Genomic DNA, 21,732 nt, shown 5'->3' with positions numbered 1-21,732 from the left:
ATTATTAAAGAGAACACTTCCTATTCCACAACTACACAAAACCACAATTGTCTCACGATATTAGAAAATAAATATCTAAGAAAAGAAAAAGAGCATGTGCAATGGAAGAAATAAGAAGTGATTAGGAGTTCCCATTGCGGCACAGTGGAAACGAATCTGACTAGGAACCATGAGGTTGCGGGTTTGATCCTTGCTCTGTGGGTTAAGGATCCGGCGTTGCCCTGAGCTGTGGTGTAGGTTGCAGACATGGCTCATGGCTTGGATCTGGTGTTGCTGTGGCTCTGGCGTAGGCTGGCGGCAACAGCTCTGATTAGACCCCTAGCCCGGGAACCTCCATATGCTGCGGGTACGGCCCTAAAAAAGACAAAAAAGACCAAAAAAAAAAAAGTGATTAGAGTCACAAGGTTATAAGAAAAAAATCTGTGACCCAGTGAGTAACGACACATCATAAACAAGAACAACACTGGATGTGGGGGCCCTATCCCCAGCTTTTTGTAATAGCTATGCCAACCTTATGCCTCTGACTGAATTCCAAGTCAAGCTATGAACCTATACAGGGTAAAACATTAAATAAATGTTAAAGACCACTTAGATAGAAAAATGAGAAATTATATTCTATATTATCTATATTTTCATACAATGATTTTCATAAATGTCATTTGTATAGAAATGTCACCCCAGTACCTTAGTAATCTAGAGAATGACTATTAACATAGATGGAAAAACGTCATGTCACGATAAATTTTACCTTATTTTTAAGAGGCGAAAAATTTCTTTTAATATCTATAGCAGCCTATATGCATTTATCAGACCTATATGAATAATTCAGAACAATAAATGCAAATACTATTTATACGTGCATCCATACTTAAATATATGTATTGAAATACAAATATTATATGCATATTATACATGCATACACATACATGTATATTATAACATTTCATATACATATGTGTACATACATACATATATAGTTATGTCATATCATAAAATGTCATGTCTTTCAAAATTTGCACTGTGGCTTATTTTTTAGGAAGATACTTTTAAGGCCCACAGGCATTCAACTTTTTTTTGAATTATTTATATGTTCTTTGTATTTTAATAGTCTGAAACATCCATTTTATTTTCTAATTAAAGAATCAATAATAGACACTTTTTAAAGCAAATCTCCCATATGAAAACATGGCATTATACAACAAAGGACACAAGCGTGTGGACAGAGGAAAGCTGCAAGTACAGTGAAAGAATAAATAGTGCTCACCAGGCAATCTAGGGAAAATAGTTAAATGAAGTAATGACAGTGTCTCTGGCAAATAGAGAATTTTTTACAAAAGGCTTTCTCTGCCCTCAGGCACAATTACAACAGCTGTACCATATAACCTCTATCAGTCATAATCTAGAATAGAGCCTCTTTCTATTAGCCAGGCAATAGAGGAGCAAAAATTACTTATACCAGTCCATATGAGGCACTCTGTTTGCTGCAATGCATTCTGATGGCTTAATTAGGTGAACGGTGTGGCACATGGCGTTTTTCAAGCCAGGTTCATCACAAAGACCATATCATCAAAGCAGAAAGGTCCTGGGCACTACAGTTAGATTACAAATATGAGTTCCTTCATTGAGTGTCTTGTAGCTAAGGATGTCTGTTTGCTTCCATCTCCTTAAACAATTATGTAAAGCCTTATACTAGTAAACCAAGACTAATGAAGAGCCACGGAATTGAGTACAGCTGGCAATTTCTCTCTTAATTAAGACCTCATCTTCAACTGAGTGACAGTCTCTAGAAAGTAAGGAATGTATTTTATTTTTTTCTTTAAGTATTTCTTCTCTTTAGAGACTTGACCCTTTTATTGATAAGATTTCCAATCCTATTTAACATCCACAAACACGCAAATACAAACAAAAGTAAATGAAGGTCACATCACAACTCCAGTGACATGTAATTAAAGAATTCTTAAAATGTGCTTGCCAGTGAAGGAATAGAAATGAAAAGCCTGAGAAACACAATTACACTGAGAAAAAAAATCACATCAAACATATTTTAACAATGATTCACACCATAGTTTGTATTATTATAATTATTTTTTGTCTTTTTAGGGTCACACCCGCAGCATATGGAGGTTCCCAGGCTAGGGGTCTAATCGCTTAACCCACTGAGCGAGGCTAGGGATCAAACCTGCAACCTCATGGTTCCTAGTTGGATTTGTTTCTGCTTGCGCCACAATGGGAACTACTAGTTTGTATTATTGTTCTTCGCAAATAGTAACTTTAACTTGGTTAATTGTCCAGAAAAGTTTGAATGGTATTAATATCCATAAAAGAGATAATAATAGTACATTTATATGAATAAATATATATCTAAATGGAGACTTTATTTTTTTAAAGACAGTTTCTCTCTTCCCAAAGATGACTACTTTATTTATTTATTTAGGCCACAACCATAGTATGTGGAAGTTCCCAAGCCAGGGATCCAACCCATGCCAAAGCAGTGACCCAAATCACTTGAGTGACAAAGCCGGATCCTTAACTAACTGTGCCACAAGGGAACTCTAAAGGGTGACTTTAAATAACACTATAATTCATTTGGAACTTAAGTCCAACAGAAAACATAAAGCAAATATTGGTTTTAAAGTAAATGGAAGCATACTATTACCCTAATTTCTTTTTATTTGATTTTGTAAAATAATCACATATTGTAAATCATGAAACAATCAATATATATAAAATTTAATCACAGTGTAGCACTGCTACGTCCCTAATTTCATTAATGATACCATCGCTGGCCTCTCTCCAACAAGCATCTTGGGGCCATCCTCAATCTCTCTCTCTCCTTTTCCCTCCTTCCCATTATCATCCAGTTTTTCTGACTACCTCCTACGTAATTTTTCAAACCTATCTCTTTCCTGTTACCCAAGTATAATGAGGAATCTGCAGTGTTTTTTTTCAGCAACCTCTTCCTCTTGTTAATCTATTCATTTATCAATATACAATCCGTGAGTAATTTCTATGTATAACTCACATCTTTTGATATTGATCATACCTTTGCAAACCTCCAACAGTGTTTTCCTCTCATCTATCACAATGATGATTTAAAATCCTGTAAAGTCACTTTTAATTACACAGGTTAATTTTCACTGATCTATTTACTTGTTCAGTGGCTTTTTTCTTCAGCTACTGACTTTCAAAATTATAGTTTTGAAACTATAAATATTACCATGAGACAAAAACAGTAAGAAACAAGAGTAAAATCAATGCAAAGTAAGCCAGCAGTAGCCTTAATTTTTCTCCCTCAAATGCTTGCGATATGTGAAAATAAATATCTTCAAATACTTTCATCTCTTTCTAAAGAAAATCTTTTCTCAAATAATAAGTAGTTTTTAATGTATTCAACCATTTCTTTTATCAACCTGAAGAACATTGTCAAAACTTGTGGTCCTTAGATTTTCTCTGTATTATATTAACTGGAGGTATTTGTAAAACTGTTGGTTCCTAGGCTCTCTGTTTCAGTGATTCTATGATGGGTCCTTGGAAACTTTATTTTTAATAAACATTTAAAGTGGGCTTCTGAAAAAAAAGTCTGTGGAAAACATGCTGAAACAATTCTGTAGTCATATAAATTTAACAAGTAGGATATATAATCAAATCACTTTTGTAAATAGTAACACTTCTATCAATGCATAATTGGAAAAGTTAAATAAAAATTTAAACTAATTTTAAATCTAAACATTATATTCCAATAGAAAAGACAAGTAATTATGCAAATTTTAAATATTAACTGATATGTTTCTGAATAGTCAGGACAGTTTGAAAAAAATCAAACCGTTTGTTTGCCTGTGAACAAGCAATTGCTATTGTTACTAAATAATATGCATTTTTCCTTATCATTGGCCATGGATACAGTGATACAGAAACTGATCACAACTACTGGAAAAAAGATATTTCTGAGGATAAAACCTTGTAGAATGTATACATGTAACATTATTAGTTAAATGTGTATACATGTAATATTCTTAGTTAAATATAGTAAGCAAATAATTAAAGAAATGTGTAAAGATTCTACCACATTTCAATATCAGAATTTTACTTTCAGGTTTTTTTTTTTGCATTCTATAGCAATTTTAAAAATCTGAAAGAATTCCTCAAATCTATTCAAAATATGTTAGGCATGTAAAAATAAAACAAATCACAAAAATTTGGAATATATGGGATTGTATGTAGATACTTCCTATCATTTCTAGATCTTATGTAAAGAATTCTTTTATTAAACTTTATAGTTTATCTGTGGATGATTCAACCCAGATAACACTTAGCTGCTTGCAATTACCTCTCTTTGGAGAAAGCAGCAAGGTACTGAAGTGGTGGTGGATGGACGGGGTGGGGAGGGTAAGGAGTAAATCATTTCAGACAATTTCACTCTCAAGGCTTGTTGACATGAGGCAGGGCAAAGGAAATAACCCTGTCAGCACCTGCATCTCTAATGAAGGACAATGCTGCTGCACATTTAGAGAAGAGAGAGGGAAAAATAAATCACGTTTAACTTTAAAGTGGGCTGTTCGATTTATTTAGATAGAAAGGGGATGTGTTTTCCCATCCCCACATGTTTCCATTTAAAATCTTACACTATACCCCTAGAATTCAACATTTTTTTTTTTTTTGCCATCGACGTCCTTCAAATTTTCAACTCAATCGCCCATATGCGAAGCGAATACTTTAAAAACATATCGTTTAACATGTGTCTTTTATTGTCTTCCTGACATCTGTTGCAATCAGAGATGGATATTTAAAATGTGACCAGGGCTGTAAGATTCCTTTGTAGGAGAGGTTAAAGAAAGATGTAGCCTCGCCCAGATAGAGCATGTCTCAAGAGATAACTGCTGTTGGTTTGAGAGTATTTTATATGTGAATAAGAGATGAGGAAAATTGACAAAGGGAGCACGTAACAGTGGTTTGAATACAGAGCCTTTAATGGGCTTTCTGTGGGATGAAGGCCACAACTCAAACAGTTGGAGAGGCTCAATCATTCCTAAAATCCACTTCTTAATGATTCCTTCTCTCTGAAAATGGATTTCCTTTTCAGCATCAAGAGTTATTTCTTTATTTAAAATGTACATCTAATTTCTAGTCATCTGATATACCAACCACTTCATATACAGTAATTGTATAACATAACAGCATTTTGAAAATGTATTATACAGGGGGACAAAATAGAAAAAAAATTAAGCTGCGTGATCTGTCAATTCAAGCATTGGTTTAGCATTTAATTATACCAAGTAACCACCTCACAGTTTGAAAATCTTCTTTATTATTGCAGTAATAAAATAATCTACATTACAATAGTTATTTTCATTGCGCTTTACTTGTTAGCCTGAGGTATCTTGTTCTGGTAGGCATTCTACTAATAACTCACCTAGTTACGTTCTATAGACCATATTCTTCTCCTTAGATTTTAGAAAACATTGTACTTTTTTTTTTTAACTTATCTGACTTTTGAAATAAATTTCTGATAAAGAAGGGTATTTTTTTCCTCAGAGAAAGAGAGGAGGTAAATCAGCTGAATGAGAAAACAGTGTTTTGGAAAAAGTCACTAATATAAGATCTCCCTATCCTTGCTCCCTCTGAGCTAGGCTACACTCAGTGCAGGTCAAGGGCCTCTACTGAACATAATAAAGATGGAGCAACAACAGCAGAATCAGGATCTCACTTCATCCTGAGGTCAGTGTGAAAGAGGAGAGGTTCTAGGCTGATGATCCCTTTCAGGAGGTTTTCTAATCTCCTTAACCTGAAATCAGTGCTTGTGAATGAGGCAGTTATGAAAATGACTTCTACTCTGTAAGCGTTCCTTTTGAAAATGCAACATCATCTTTCTTGTGACAGGTAAATTGCTTTGAAATAATTCTTGAATGCTGAGGTCCTGAACAGGAAAGGCACAAAGCTTTATAAATTCCATTTTGGGGTACCCTTACTTCTTTGTAAGGTATTGCCTCAAAGAGGGCCCTGAGTTACTAATCTGTATGACATGCTTTGGCTATTTGCCAATCAATTGATCACCTTTGTATCCAATCTACATATTGTATGGAAAAATCAATGCATGAATTTTAAGCTCTCCTTCATCTTAAAGTACTTGCATGTAAACAGCAATTGCAGAGTTTTGACAAATTTTGAAACCAGATGGTCCAGTTGATATGTCTTCTCTGTAATCATGCAGTATCTTCTTGAATGAAAAAATAACCTTATATGCCATAGATGAACCTTACTCCCCCTTCCACATACTTTATGCATGCATTCCTTCTTCCATATATCTAGAGAGGTAAGTATGATTCAAACCATGACTGAACCTTTTGAGATTTGATTACCTGCTCAATAATTAGATCATGGACTAAATTTGTTGACTGAAGCAGTTATTAGCTGGCAAGACAGTTTAAGGACAATTACATCTGAGTTATACCCACATCTAAATCTATAATCATAGTCTACAGAACACTTTCATATAACCTCTTTAATCCTGATGATTTGAAAGGCTTGCATTTTTCTTTTTTTGGGGGGCGGGGTTCTAGGGCCACACTCATGGCATATGGAGGTTCCCAGGCTAGGGGTTTAATAAGAACTGCAGCCGCAGGCCTACGCCAGGGCCACAGCAACGTGGGATCCGAGCCATGTCTGCAACCTACACCACAGCTCAGGGCAACTTGCGGGATCCTTAACCCACTGAGCAAGGCCAGGGATTGAACCTGCAATCTCATGGTTCCTAGTCAGATTCATTAACCACTGAACCACAACGGGAACTCCGCATTTTTCATATACTTAAAAAATGCATAGCATTTTTTCGTATTGTGATTTTTTGATACTGAGTTCATTCATTAATTTTAATCAACACTCACCAGTGTAGTGGCAAGAGAAGGGGAACGTAGGGACAGGTTAAAATTTAAAACTTATAGTAATTTCAAAGGAGTAATTTCAAAAAACAAAGGAGCTAGATGGACTTTGCTACAATAGATTTTAAATTTTCTGCTTACTTCCACTATATGGAAATGATTTTAATAGATAAAAATCATTTTTTGTTCACAACTCCCTTATCTTCTAATTAAATATCAATCTTAGCCCAGCAGGAGAAAAAAAAATCAAGCCCCAGAATTACTGGAAAATCCTGACTCGTATGTGGATACACATGATAAGTTACATACAGTTGCTGGTTATTAAAATAAATATGACTAAAATAAACAAAAAAAATCAAGTTCCATGTTTTGGTTTAACAAAACACCAAATGCCATTCTTTTATGAGCAACTTGGTTAAATTATGATGGTATATTAAATATGCCCAAGTTAACTACCATTTTCCCCATAGTTTTCTCTAAGAAGAAAGTTGAAATTATATTTTAATATGTATATTATTATATTTTTCTATTTTCTTCTACCATAGCATGGGCGTTAGTCAATTTCCTATTTTAAAAACACTTTAAGTAAATCTTTGTACAGTACTATTAATGAAATTATGACTCCAAGGAACCAGGTTTCTAATATCATTGAACCAGCAGTAACTATGTAACTACGGTAGCAACAGGGTAGCAGTTTGCATTTTTATTCTGACATTGTTCAGCTGATGAACTCGAATGTCACCACCCAAAGGAATTTCAGTTTCAAACATTTTTACTGTCTGTGATGTTCCTTTTCCATGGTACTAACATGCATTATGACTTTGATAGCCTTTTTGTGTTACACATTCCTTCCTTACTATAATTGTTCTTCCACCCGTCTTAAATTCAGTTAATAACTTCTTACACATTTCAGTAACAGTGAATTTTTCTGAATTTCCTCAGCTTCTCTAGGGAATTGATAAGGTGCTCTGTATTCAAGAATCATATTTGATCCCTGAAATTTATCAGCACACAAACTTAAGAAACCATTCACACAGACTTACAAGTTTCCAAGAAAATGAACAAATCTGATTTGCAATACACAAAGTAAAAAAAAAAAAAAATTAAAACAAAAAAGGAATACGGATTGAGGTTTGATGAAACAAATGCGTGGCACTTACCTGGAATAAGCTGTGCCAGGAACAGGTGGCTTTTGGACAAGCTGAGGAGTGATATTATGACCAAAAAAGGAGCATGTTTCCATTTCATCTTTGTCCCTTCCTTGCATTACACCCAGCCAGTGATACGGATATGTTTTATCTGGGAGAAAAAAAAAACAGTATTTTTAATAGTTAAAAATGTGCTTTAGCTATGTTGAGATAGGTTTAGCTATAGGTTTAGCTATGTTAAGATAAAGATAATGTTAAAAATATTTTGTGAAAAATCATAGCACAAACACAATATTTTTTTTCAAAAAGATACAACATAAATTTTAAATGTATACAACTTACACAAAATATATTTCAGGATATTCATTTTGAATACATGTAGAAATTATTTTGAAAATTCATTTCAGTCAGATATAAATAGAAAATGATTCTTAGTTTTCTCTACCCTTTAGGGGATGACAGCTAAGTATTTCTGATTTCCCACAAATTGAGTTAGAATGCTCATGGGGTCTAGAAAACTTGATGGTTATTCATTCATTATACAAATATGTACAGATTGTTTATAATAAGCCACTCATGCTGCTACTTTGGGGACACAGTAGAAGAAAAAAACTAAATTCTTTATTCATTCATAATAAATAATAATTCATATATAATGTGAAGACATTTTTATTACATCTATTTACAAACAAATACAAAACAAAAACAAAAACAAACTTGCATAGCTGTTCTATTCTGAAAGGCTCTCTGTATCAATAATGAAGGACCCAAGAATCAACAGAGTCTTTGGCAAGATGAAGACGATAACAAATGGCATAATAAAATACAGGAATTAAAGTGGAAGACTGATCAGTTTTGCCTGGGAGAATCAACCAAACTTTTACTGAAGAAATGGCATTTGAGATATGAGATAATACAGTTGACCCTCGAACAGTGTGGGGGTGGGTGGGCAGGTGGCTATGGACATTGGACTCCCAGGCACAGCCAAAAATCTGCATGCGACTTTACAGTTGATCTTCATGTCTGTGGTTGCACATCTAAGGAGTCAAGCAATTTACACAAACGGGGTGAGTATTTAGTGAAAAAAATCCACAGATAAGTAGACCAAGGAGTTCAAACTCATGCTGTTCAAGGGTCAACTGCATTTGATAAGTGAAGGAACTACTCTTCAGAATTAGAGAACAAAACCAAATATTAAGATATATAATATGTATATATAATATGTGTGTGTATTTTCCCCAGTAGTATATATCAGTACATTTGGGGAACGTTAAGGGGAATTGTTTGGCTGGATGATGGTTTCCCAGGATATAATATGATAGGAAACTGAAAGGATAAAAGCACATAATGAGGAGCACATGTAGAGATTAATGATGGGTGATAATATAATCCAAATTAACACTGTCCCTAAGTGTCTACAGGGGACTGGCTTCAGGAACCCCCATGGATACCAAAATATGTAGATGCTCAGGTCCCTTATATAAAATGGCATGGTATTTGCATATGTTCTATGCAATCTGCTCCTACACCTTAAATTATCTCTAGATTATTTATAATATCTAATATAATGTAAATGCTATGTAAATAGTTGCCAGTGCATATCAGATTCAAGTTTTACTTTGGGGAACATTCTGGACTTTTTTTTTTCAAATATTGTTGGTCTTCAGTTGAGTCCAAAGATGTGAAGCCCTCAGATAGGGAGGAGCAACTATATTTAGAATGTAACTCTGATAGGAATGTGAAGGATAAAGTAATTGCGAGGAAAATTAGCACAGAGGCCATCATAAGAGTGCAAAAACTTATAATCAGTGCTTACAAAGGACACTGGCAGAGGAAATGGAAAAAATGGCTGGTGTTGGGGTTGGGAGGTAGATGGGTGACAGTACACAAGTATCCATTGCAGAGCGTGGCAATTGATTAGATTGGGGAGATAGGAAGCAGAAGAAAATTTATTCATTTAGTCAAAATACATAACTAATTCTAGCACAACATAAAATATTTGTCCTCAAATAAAAATAAAATTATATCATTCATTTTTGTGACACTCAGGGTTCCAACTTGAAAAAAGGATGGTCCCACTTCATTCTGCAGGTTTATTTGCACAAAGCGACTGTTCATCTCTCTGTTTGAGCTGAGCTGTCTTTATGTTATTAATTATTACTGTAGAGTTAACTGCCAAGTTTTCCTTTAGCAGAGCCACCTAATTCTCCGGCCAGACAGCTACAATCACCTGACCTCACTGATGAAATCTGAGGATTATTTCTTCTCTCTAAAGTATTCTTCAAGCAACTCCTGTCTAGGCTACAACTTTGCTTCCAAAGAAATATCCTTGGTTACTACAGGTTTATACTTCTACTCTATCTTCCTTGTCTGGAGTCAATGTTCCTGTAACCATGTTTATCCTGGTATATTATTCATAAATGATATTATATACCCACATTATCTTTCATACATTATCTGTCTTAAGTGTTAAATGAAGATAGAATGATTTGATTTCAGACAAGCACAAGCCTAGATGAACAGTTCTACTTTTCAATCCTTACTATGCAGTTGTTAATTTGTCTAGAAGCTCTTTTTCAGGGTTATCCATTGAATGTTTTGGCGTATAGTCACATTTTTCAGTAATGTGCACATGATTAGTTCTTCCAGAGATAATGTATACATATACTGCATTCCAGTAATTTCCATTTTATTAATTTTGATAAAATAGCTACCCTATCCTCTTGGATCCTGCTTGCCTAGGGATGTTCTCATGTTCCTTCTCACTCTAATACTTGATTATTATGTGGACTAGATTTCAGAGTCCCTTTTTTAGGATAAACTCTAGACCTCTGACTCCCTAAATGTGCATTAGCAGTTTTGCCTCAGTTTTTGATGTAAATAAAAGCATGTACAAATTCTGAAGACTTTTTAATTTGCTTATTATTTTATTTGAAAACTTAGAATGATGATGTTAGTTAAATGACACTTTAAAACTCTGTTGAAACTGAGATTTGTCTCCCCTGTGATTAATTACATTTTAACAATTTCTCTAATAATTACATATAGCTTATTAATAGCAGTCAGTTTTGATAAAATAAAGGCCCTAATCAAACATGTACACTCTTTTAAATCAATGCAATAATCATAAGATCATTAGAAAATAAAACTGAAAGTACAAACATTTATTATAGTTAGGTGAACTCTATGGGCAGATATTTATTTCAAATTTCTATAATGTTTTGATATGAATATTCACCATACAAATTTCTATTACCTAAAGACAATTCTGTGAATTTACATAGTCAGTGGCTATTAATATAACATGATCTGAAGACCCACAAATTAGAAGTGGCAACTGCATTATTTGCCATGCATGTACATCACAGTAACTTGAAGTTTTGATCTTTAAGAGTCCTCTCTGAAAAGGAAAGTACCTCAAAGTAAAGCATAAGCTGAATAGTAAATAAAATAACCCCCTACTGATTTAGTAACAATATTAACAATAGGACAATTGATGTTAGTGAAAAATGTAATGGAACAGTGCTTATATTTATTCTCTCTGGAGTTTTACAACATAGTGAACTCAACAACCTCAAGCACAACCCCTTCTGAGCATAAGACACTTCTTCCTTAGATGACTAAATATACTCCCTACTGTAAAAGTATTGATTTATATATATCTATACAGTTTTGAATAAAAGAAACTAACATGATATGAGAAAAAAGAAAAACAAGCTACAACCCCCTTTTTATTGTGAAATATTAAGCTAACTATGAGATTATATAGATTGATTTAGTGTAATGTAAGTATACCGGAATATAGCTTACTTGGGAATGTAAGTGTATGGAAGTAATGAAATGCAGTGTTTTAGGAGCACAGATTGTGAAATCAAACTATTCAGGTGTGAATCTCAGCTCTGCAACTTGGATGGTATTTGAATTTAATCTCTCTCCATTTCATCTTTCTCAAATACAAAATATGAAATAATAGCTACAACATTGGATTAGCTCTAAGCATGGAGCGCTTGTAAGACTGGCTGCCCCATCACTAAATATCATAAATATTAACAGCATCATGACCCCCAGCTTCAAAGAGCATCCAGTGAGGTTCCCCAGTGATGACAGAAATAATTTGGAATTTGTATTTACACATTGCTTTATATATGAATAATGTCTGTTTCAGGTTTAACTTATAAGACATTGGTGGTTGTGATTTATTTTAATGAACATTAGTAAGATGAAATGTACATATGATAAATTTATTTAGATTATAAGGTTCAAATTTGACAAACATAGAAGTCCATATAATTTCTACCCCAACCATGATGCTGACACTTTCTACAAGGGCTTTGGTGTTGAAAAGCTAACATATTATGTACATATGCTGTGTATATATACATGTTGTTAATGCGTATTTTCAAATAATAGTAAACATAATAATAGGCTGGTCTATCCCTTGTTTTTAGGAGGAAGATTGCCTCAAAGAGAGTTTTCAAAATGTGTTTTTTCCACTGATTACTAATGAAGTTTCTTGAAAAGTAAAAGCGTTCTGTAAGAAATTAATTCTGATAAATGCACAGTTCACAAAGTAAAAACATTTCTTCAGGCATACGTTTTGGATTACTTTAGAGAACACAAACATTTCCTAAGCTCATAAGTGTATCGTGATGACTACTTTTCAGCTTTCTCTGAAACGCTGCATCATAGGTTAGGTAGCTCCTTCCTCCCTCTTCCTCCACCATCCTCCTCCCCTCCTCTCCCCTCCCCCCCCTTCTTCTCCATCTTCCTTCTTCTTTTCATATTTAGATGGGCAGAAACTGTGTTTACTAAAGCTTTCCTTGTTATTAACCAAGTTACACTACTCTCTCACTCCAGAAAACCAAGATACTTTTTGAGCCTTGTCTTCTCAGTCTTTTCATTTTACTCAGCTGAATTGTTAACTGATTGTCATCCAATGAATCAAAAGTTAGGAAAGTTGGAAATTTTCAACAACAAAACAAAATCAAAAACTGTTGATTATTTCTGTCCTAGTCTTAGATAAAAGAAACAACAGTGGCTAGTGAAGTAACAGCTGTTTCTAAAAACAGTTTGTTTTTGTGAGATCAATGACCTGAAATGGCCAGCTTCATTTTTGATTTCGTGTATAACAGATGACTCAGTCAGCAATCCACATATGGTGTAAACAGATATTTTTCCCTCCTTAAAAACTGGATAGACTGAAATTTGGTCCACAAGGACTATCCTCCTAAAGCTCATAAAGAAAAAAACAATCATCAAAAATTTAAAGTCCATATTCAAATCCATCTTTGGAAAATTCTGGAACTTAAAAAATATTAAAAAATCCAAATTAGATTTTGTGAGAGAGCTGTAATTAAATGAATAGAGCTATAATTAAATGAATAATAAAAACTTTTGAGTAGTTAATATACTGAGGCAGTGGAGAGTCAAATAGGAATAAAACAAATCTACTTTCTTTTGGCTAGAGCCATAGGTAATTTATTATATATGAATGGCAAAGATAAAAAGGACAAAGTTGGTCATGAAGGAGGTGGACTGAAGGTAGGCAGGGACTAGGCCTGGTCTAGCTTTAAAGAGTGCCTTGAATCTTTTCAGTGACTGTGTATCTGGGGAGGTCTCAGCTGGGAGAAAGACCTTGGATCTTATGGTCCTCCCAGGCCTTCTACCCTCCCCTGAAGCCCCTTAATAAAGCAACTTTATTCCCACCCACTCCCAGTGAAGGACTGTGCTGAAGTTACATGACTACAGAAACTGGTACAAGATACTCAGGGAGAGGACACACCCAAAGTGTAAATAAGTGCTGCCTCAATGGAAGGTCTGTTGTAAAAAGATTGAAATAAATAGTAAATAATATATTTGTAAGACTTTGAGGTTTACTTTTTTATTAGCCCTTCCGTTTAATATTAGGAAAATAAGTCATATGATTACCTTCCACATGTGAATATAAGTTCAGAATCTTTACAACACTTTCCTGCATAAATGCATGTAGTTAGCATGTAAGTGAACTGCAATCAACTCTACAACTTTTCTTATTACAAAATCAAAATGTCAAAGAATTGCAAAGTTTTGAATGCTAGATTAATTCAAGACTTTTTCTTATCCACAGTGTGATGGAACAAAGGAAGAAAAGCTTGGTAACAATTATATAACTTGGACATGAAAGTTAATCAAGATAAAAGAAAGCATGTAGAAAATTATTAGTATGTTCTAGTATGTTTAGTTATGAGGATCTTACATAAAAGTCTTCTAAGTGGATGAAAAGATGGAACAAATATTAAGATGCTGCAAAGGAAAGGCAAGAGAATTTGATGATGCATGGAATATTGGAGATGAAAAAGATAAATGTATGGTCCTATACCCAAAATTCCAACTAGAAAAATAAAAAGCTTAATAGGAAATATATGTGTGTGTATAATCTCTATAAATGACTAGCTAATCTACTGTTACTCTAGAGATCTCTAGAATAATAATATGTATATAAGTCTGTAGTTAATTTTACTAAAATTTTATCATCACATGTTTTATTGGCATGCTTTAATTTGAAATAGTAAGAAGTTAGAGGTGTATAACACCTCACAAAAATGTACATTTAATACTTTCAAATAAAGGCAAATTAGACAAACTACTACCAAAGTCTTGTTTATACATCTATAATTCTTTGAAAATAGCATGGTAATATAAAAGTAGAGTACTTAAAGTATAGATTGAAGGAGTACTTGAATACATTATAAATGATTTTTTTTGGCCACACCTATGGCATGTAGAAGTTCCAGGGCCAGGGATCAAAACTGAGCCACAGCAGTGAAAATGCCAGGTCCTTAACCTGCTGCACCACCAGGGAACTCCTATAATGAATTTATAATACATTTGACTTCTCATATGCTTAGGGAACTTTCCCTCAGAGGTGGCAAATACTATACATTTAGTCAAATGTTTAAATGATCCTAAACCCCAAATATTAATGTTCTTGACTTATTAACTTGTTATCTCTATGAATTTTCTGACTTCATTTATATACATGGATTTTGTAACAGGAAAAGAGAGGAAAGAAAAGAAACTAAGACCAAAAGGCTGAAAATAAGCTTGAAATCAATACTGAGAATAAAATACATGAAAAGAAAGTACAAGGTACAAGACAAAGAGAAACCTGGGAAAGTACAAGGTACAAGACAAAGAGAAACCTGGAAAAATGGATAAAGAATTAATCAGGAGCGGTGGAAATAAGAAAGGTAATAAAATTCTCAGTGGTCTATCACCCTAATTTCTTGAAGATCCTAGATATGTAGGTGCAGCGCCATTACTATTCACACGTCTGCTTTATTTGATGGGTCACTGGCCTTAAATCCAACAAGGCCTCCACTCATTTTACAAAAGATTAGTCAATTCTTATCACATTTCCAGGAAGACTACATTTTAAACATAATATGAGGGAACTTGGGACGTGGTGACAAACCTCAGGTTGTACATAAAGAATGAGATACTTATTCTATATTGAAAATGCATAAAATAACTTATCAAGTCAGGATGAAAACTCAAGAAAACTATTTTTTTAAATTGATTAGTTCACTTAACATAGTCCTACTACTAGACCTGTATTACGCCAGAGACAAATAATTACGCCAGAGAGAAGATAAAGAAAGTAATCTGAGACACATATCCCTTTAGAATTCTTACTCTTCTACCCATACCAAATTCCAAAAAACTTCCATAGACTGAATACTTCTATCTGCTCAAAATTCATATGTTGAATGAAACCTAATCCCCAGAGTGATGACATTAGGATGTGGAGCCCTCATGAAAGAGATTAGCACCTTTTACAAGACACCCCAGTGTCACAATTAGAAGAAAGGATGGCTGTCTAAGAATCAGGAAGTACATCCTCACCATACACCACATCTGACTTAATCTTGAGCTTCCCAGCCTCCAGGTCTGTAAGAAATAAATCTCTGCTGTTTACAAGCAACCTGGTCCATGGCATTTTGTTAGAGCATACTGAACCAACTAATACAAGAAGCATTTTTGACATACAGAGCTAGGTAAATAGAATGGATTTGCTATACTTCTAAAGACTTACAAAATATTGTACTTCTCAGGAGTTCCTGTTGTGGCTCAGTAGTTAACGAATCCGACTAGGAACAATGAGGTTGCGGGTTTGATCCCTGGCCTTGCTCAGTGGGTTAAGGATCCGGCGTTACCTTGAGCTGTGGTGTAGGTTGCAGATGTGGCTTCAATCCCGCGTTGCTGTGGCTCTGGCGTAGGCCAGCAGCTACAGCTCCGATTCGACCGCTAGCCTAGGAACCTTCATATGCCACAGGAGTGGCCCAAGAAATGGCAAAAAGACAAAAAAAAAAAAAAAAAAAAAAAAAAAAAAAATCGTACTTCTCATTTTGTACATTTTACTGATTAGGATTTTTATTTTTATTTTTTTATTGTTATTTCCCCAACACGATTTTTTTTTTCCCTCACTGTACAGCATGGGAACCCAGTTACACATACATGTATACATACTTTTTTCCTCCCATTGTCGTGATTAGGATATTTAAAAATAGAGCAATGGAATGGATTACTAATTTTTTTTTTGTTTGTTTTTTTAGGGCTGCACCTGTGGCATACGAAGTTTCCCAGGCTAGGGGTCAAATTGTAGCTGTGCTGCTGGCCTACGCCACAGCCACAGCAACATCAGATCTGAGCCGCATCTATTGACCTACACCACAGCTCACAGCAACACCAGATCCTTAACCCAGTGAGCGAGGCTAGGGATCAAACCTGCGTCCTCATGTATGCTAGTCAGACTTGTTTCTGCTGAGCCACAATGGGAACTCTGGATTATTAGTATTTCTTAAAAAAATATTGAAGTAAATATTATCAACTAGCAGTAAAAATGAACCTCATCACTTCACCAACACATTTTGTGTACTAAAGATGTTACTATGCTGTAATTTCAGGAGAATGAACACAAAGAAAAACAAATGATTATTTTGTTGCTACAAAATGAAAATCAGAAGCATCAGATGGTTCTTAAAACCCTGCACATGGACTATTCAAAATACTGATTGGCATCTTCAAGGAAAGTGCTCTGAGCAGTCGAATTAATGGTCACCAAAAGTTCTACTTAATGTTTGGTCTCCTTTCAGCATGTTGCAGCAGACACCTCATCAGTGGTTCAAAACCAAACTAGCATGACTTGTGGATTAGAAATTTTAATACAGCACATTCCAAGAATTGATATATATATATATATATAAGTCTGAAGATTAAAAAATAAAATCAATAAAGACAGTGAGATAATTGTCAACCACTGGTTAGACTATGTTATCAAAATGATGGAAATGCAGTTATGTATAAAAATAAACATAATGTGCCATCCAGAGAGCGTGATGAAGATAAACACCATTTTCTCTACTGTAGCTACCATAATCATTAAAGAATCGATGGCAAATTAAACTGCACAAATCCTTAGGGGAGAGGAAGAAAAAAAGCACACCAGTAAATGCAGAAAGGTTCAAATCAATTTTTCACCCTAAACATAGTGAAGTTCATTAGTATTGCTAACATAAATGCAAAGGTAAAGGCAGCCACATGGAGATTTTTTATCTTCTTTTCATTTTAATTATAGGGCTGCCTCAGGCAGCCTAGTTTTCTGACGTGTTTAAAAATAGCGTATTCATAAATTAGTGGAATTGAACTATGAATAAAGATGTTTTAAAAGAGAAATTCTACATGAAAGGTGTAAGATGTTATGATTTAACATAAAGAAGTATTACTAGATTTTTTCCTTTTTCTTATATTGCAGCTAAAATGAAAACTCTCTACATGAGGCACTCTTCAAAATGAATGTTCAAATTCACCAAGATGGTTCCTTAAAAGTATACTCATGTACACAAAGACAAAAAGAAAGCAATTTTCAAACAAAAGCAATTTTGAAAATGCTGTGCTCACACTGGCTCAGTCAGATGAATTCTATGCCCACTTGACCTTCAATCATATTTTTCATTTCATCATTCTCATGAAAATTAGTGGGACACACGATGTTTGCTCATCCTAGCTGAAACTGAATCCAATCGCAGACATATTTTTCTGGAAAATATCATCGTTCAAGTAATGTAACCTGGAAATAAACATCAATAGCCTCACTATTCTAAAATAAGTGTTGCCTTGGATAAGTTAGATTCATCTTAGCACTGATAACAAAAATAGAGGGTACTGTCCCGGCATTGGTTTGGTCAAAGAAAAGTGACATTATGAAGCTGGTCTGGCTTGACACTTATGTTGAGAGGGAGAAATGAAAAGTGGTAGAGAGGGGAGAGATTGAGAGAGCACAAGGATGAGAGAAAAGGAGAGAAATGAACAGCTGATTTAGCAAACATGTTCTGCTGGCCATTCCTGGAATTAACAACAAATCAAATGTACAAGTGAGGTTGTTATCTTCTGAACATCTTCAGTTCATAGAAAGTGCTGTTGTGATAATTCTCTTCTCTGTTTAATCTGATTGAAAAGGAAAGTCTGGTGACTTATTTTTTCCCTTTAGAGACCATGTCTTCAATTAAAGCCAGCTATACTACAAGTTAAAATACCTGATGAGGTTTAAAAAAGCATATTTAAAGGAATATGATGTCACCTTCTCTGAAACCAATATAAAACAAGAACATCCCCAAAAGTTTATTAAAAGGACTATACTTATGAGCCTATACTTAATTCTTTTAATAGTATTTCTCCAAGAACTTAGTATGTGCCGTCTTAAGATTCAAAAATAAGACATAGTGCCTGCTGAGGAAGAGCCTCCAGTAGGGCAAGGGGAAGCAGACCCAAATAAATTAAATATAGCATGGTAATTTCTATAACAGAGTTTAAATAGTATTATTCTATGGTATCAAAGAGAACAGAACAATCAGGCTGTTTGTAAATTTGAAGTTGAAATATACATGTGTGAGGCGGGGTGAGTGGAGAGGAAGTTGAAAAAATAGAACATTTAGGCCAAAATGTAAAGGGCTTTGTATGCAAAAAAGGTATTTACCCATAAGAATGAGTTGAACAGACGTAGTTTCTAGGGTAAAAACTCTATGAATCATGGACATGGCATGGGAAAGTCTGGAGACCTATCCTAAGGCTGCATAGATCACTACTGCAGTATTCTACAATTCCAGCACCATGCCTGCCATGCAGCAAACACTAAATTAATGAATTAATAGAGGTGAGTGGACACAGTAATAGCAACACAGTGATATGCATCTGAACTACTGTACTTGCAGAGAAGACAGAAGTACACACACCAAAAGCCATAATATGCATGAATTTCCTGTTTATGAAGATCACCCTTAGGTTAGGCAAGAAATCACGGTGGTGAAGACAGAGAAGTCTTACAGAAACCAATATTACTTACCAATATTATCCAGAGCAAAATGCCCTCAGTTTCCATTGTTATTTGCTTCTATTTTCTAAACAAATTGATTTAAACACCCTGCCTTGAATGTAAATGGAAACCTAAAATTGGTTCAATTCTATTGGGACATGAGTCACAGCATCATTTTTAAATGGATGTGACATTTAAATTAAAATCTACTACTTCAGTTTGATTTTTTTAGTGCCTAAATTATTATGTTTTTTACAGCTATTCATATTCAACCTCAATATTAATTTCCAAGCTGTGAGTACATTGCACATTAATACTTAAATGAGCTGCAAATTTTTAGATTGCTTTAGAGCAAATCTCTCCAGAAATATCATTATCCAAAATGCACATATAGCCTAGTCAATCTTAGTAATTGCCTTCACTTTTGTTGGGTTAGTTTATGAAGATATAGCAGCAGAGAGGGGACCAAAGGAGCAAGCATTACATTTCAGACAGAATATTAGTAATGCTTTAGTAAGAAAGACATTAATGAAGTAACCGAAGAGCAGGCCAAAAGTAATTTTAATATGTCAATAAGCACAAAGACTTACAACAAAAAGATTCACACACAAAAAGCCTGTGCATAAAAGGTGGGGGAAAAATTCTGTGGCTGGCATTTGCATTGTATGCATTCTCGAAGGTAAGAGTTTTTGAAAGGCATTTAGCTTTAAACTACTCAGTGTTCCTTTGTATGTCCTCAGCAGGACCAGAAATGGAGGATTCAATTTTCAAAGATAATTGTGTCAGATAACCGTCTCATGCCTTTTCAGCAAGAATCTGATAAACACCTAATTACTAACCAACTGATTTTACAGCTACAAAGCTGGGCTGATGTGAAGGCTACCTAGAAAGACATGGTCATTCAATGCATCAGGAGGGAAATGCAATTGGATTGTAAATTAATTTCATTTATTGGGCTAATGAAATCTTATCAACTATATCCTAAAGAAATAATTTATTACTATAAAAAAAGAGCAGACATTTCATCATAACACCAGTTGTAGCCACAAAATTAACTTCTCACCACAAGACATCTAAAGCAAGCAACTGAAAATAAAAATAGGTTCGGTTGCAATTCCAGACAGTTTATCTTCTTTGGGACAGCTTTGCGCAGCTATCTATTATGCTGGAAAAAGAAAAATTTTAACATTTTTGGATGTGAGAATTTGGTTCAACTCTTTGAAATAAAAATATGAGTCATAAAAAGAATGACTAGTCATCTTCAAATGTATATGTATGCACACTCAGCTGGACTCCTACTACTTCTACACACAATTCCCTATCATATCCCTGGCTTTTACCTGCTATTTTATGTTCTTATATGTAGGGTCAGGACTAAAGTAAGTCCCGATATTATGTGCTGCCTTGACATCTGGTAGAACCTGGATGGTCTCAAATGGCCTAACATAAGTTTCTCTCCGCATTTTACTCCTGTGAACAAGGGATCCAAGCCGCATCTGCAGACTACACCGCAGCTCACAGCAATGCCGGATCTTCAACCCACTGGGCGAGGCCAGGGATCGAACCTGCATCTTCATGGGTACTAGTCTGATTCGTTACCACTGAGCCACAACAGGAACTCCTTTCTCAGTTTCTCAAATAGTGAAATATGACAAAGAAGTCAAGGGTAGAATAGTGAATTTTAGTCATTGCAATATCATAGAAATAGTAGGTATTTGGTTAATTGTTTCTCTATTTGGGTCACTTTTAAATCCAGGGAATGGTTTAAGCTGCAAGGTAAAAAGATCAGTTTTTTTGCTGCAAAGTAAATACACAGTTAAATAGAATTTGCAAAATTAAATTTCAAGTCTATGATCCTTTCCTGACAATTAGATGAAAGATGAAAATTTGTGCTGAGGGTGATCCCTCATACCTCAGTACTAAACATAATTCATTAATCTCCACATACTTTGTCTTTTGCACAGTAAAATGACATCTGAAAAGTCATTACTTAGCTTTCTTGTTTTATGGTACTTTTGCTAGAAAATCCTATCCCAATATAGCTATTTTTTCTTGTTTTCATCAAGCCAATTTTATCTTCTCTATATTTCCTATCTTTTCCTCTTGAGTCAGTTATTTCCAGAAGCCTTCAAATATGCTCTACTGTCTCACAACTGCAAACAGACTATAAGAGAAAAACAACAGTCAAAAGTATTTGTCTTTCGTCTGACTCATCTCACTTCACATAATGTCCTTAAGGTCTATCTACATTACAGAAAATGGCAGGATTTCCTTTTTTAACTCATGGCTAAATAATATTTCATTGTGTGTGTGTGTGTGTGGTGTTTGTGTGTATATGTGTATATTGCATCTTTATCCA

The 21,732-nt window shown here is 34.5% G+C and overlaps 1 protein-coding gene across 9 annotated transcripts in view; it reads right to left on the bottom strand.

The window, feature by feature from the left end:
- ROBO1 (roundabout guidance receptor 1) overlaps positions 1-21,732 on the bottom strand; it is a 1,127,179-nt gene that overhangs the window by 965,235 nt on the left and 140,212 nt on the right. For 8 of the 9 annotated variants that reach the window (XM_084991648.1, XM_021071380.2, XM_084991651.1 and 5 more), the window contains exon 2: positions 8,036-8,174. In XM_084991648.1, the coding sequence (XP_084847774.1) occupies positions 8,036-8,123 (88 nt within the window). In that variant the 5' untranslated portion in view covers positions 8,124-8,174. Of the gene's footprint in view, positions 1-8,035; positions 8,224-21,732 lie in introns of all 9 variants that reach the window. The other variant, XM_084991649.1, reaches the window with a different exon arrangement.

Source organism: Sus scrofa, chromosome 13 (genome assembly GCF_054392235.1).
Source record: "Sus scrofa isolate SSC_HxYL_T2T_F1_AM1 chromosome 13, Sscrofa_HxYL_maternal_Yorkshire_Landrace_v2.0, whole genome shotgun sequence".
Lineage (NCBI taxonomy): Eukaryota > Metazoa > Chordata > Mammalia > Artiodactyla > Suidae > Sus > Sus scrofa.
Note: the sequence above shows the minus strand (reverse complement) of the source record. Positions and strands in the feature narration are given on the sequence as shown.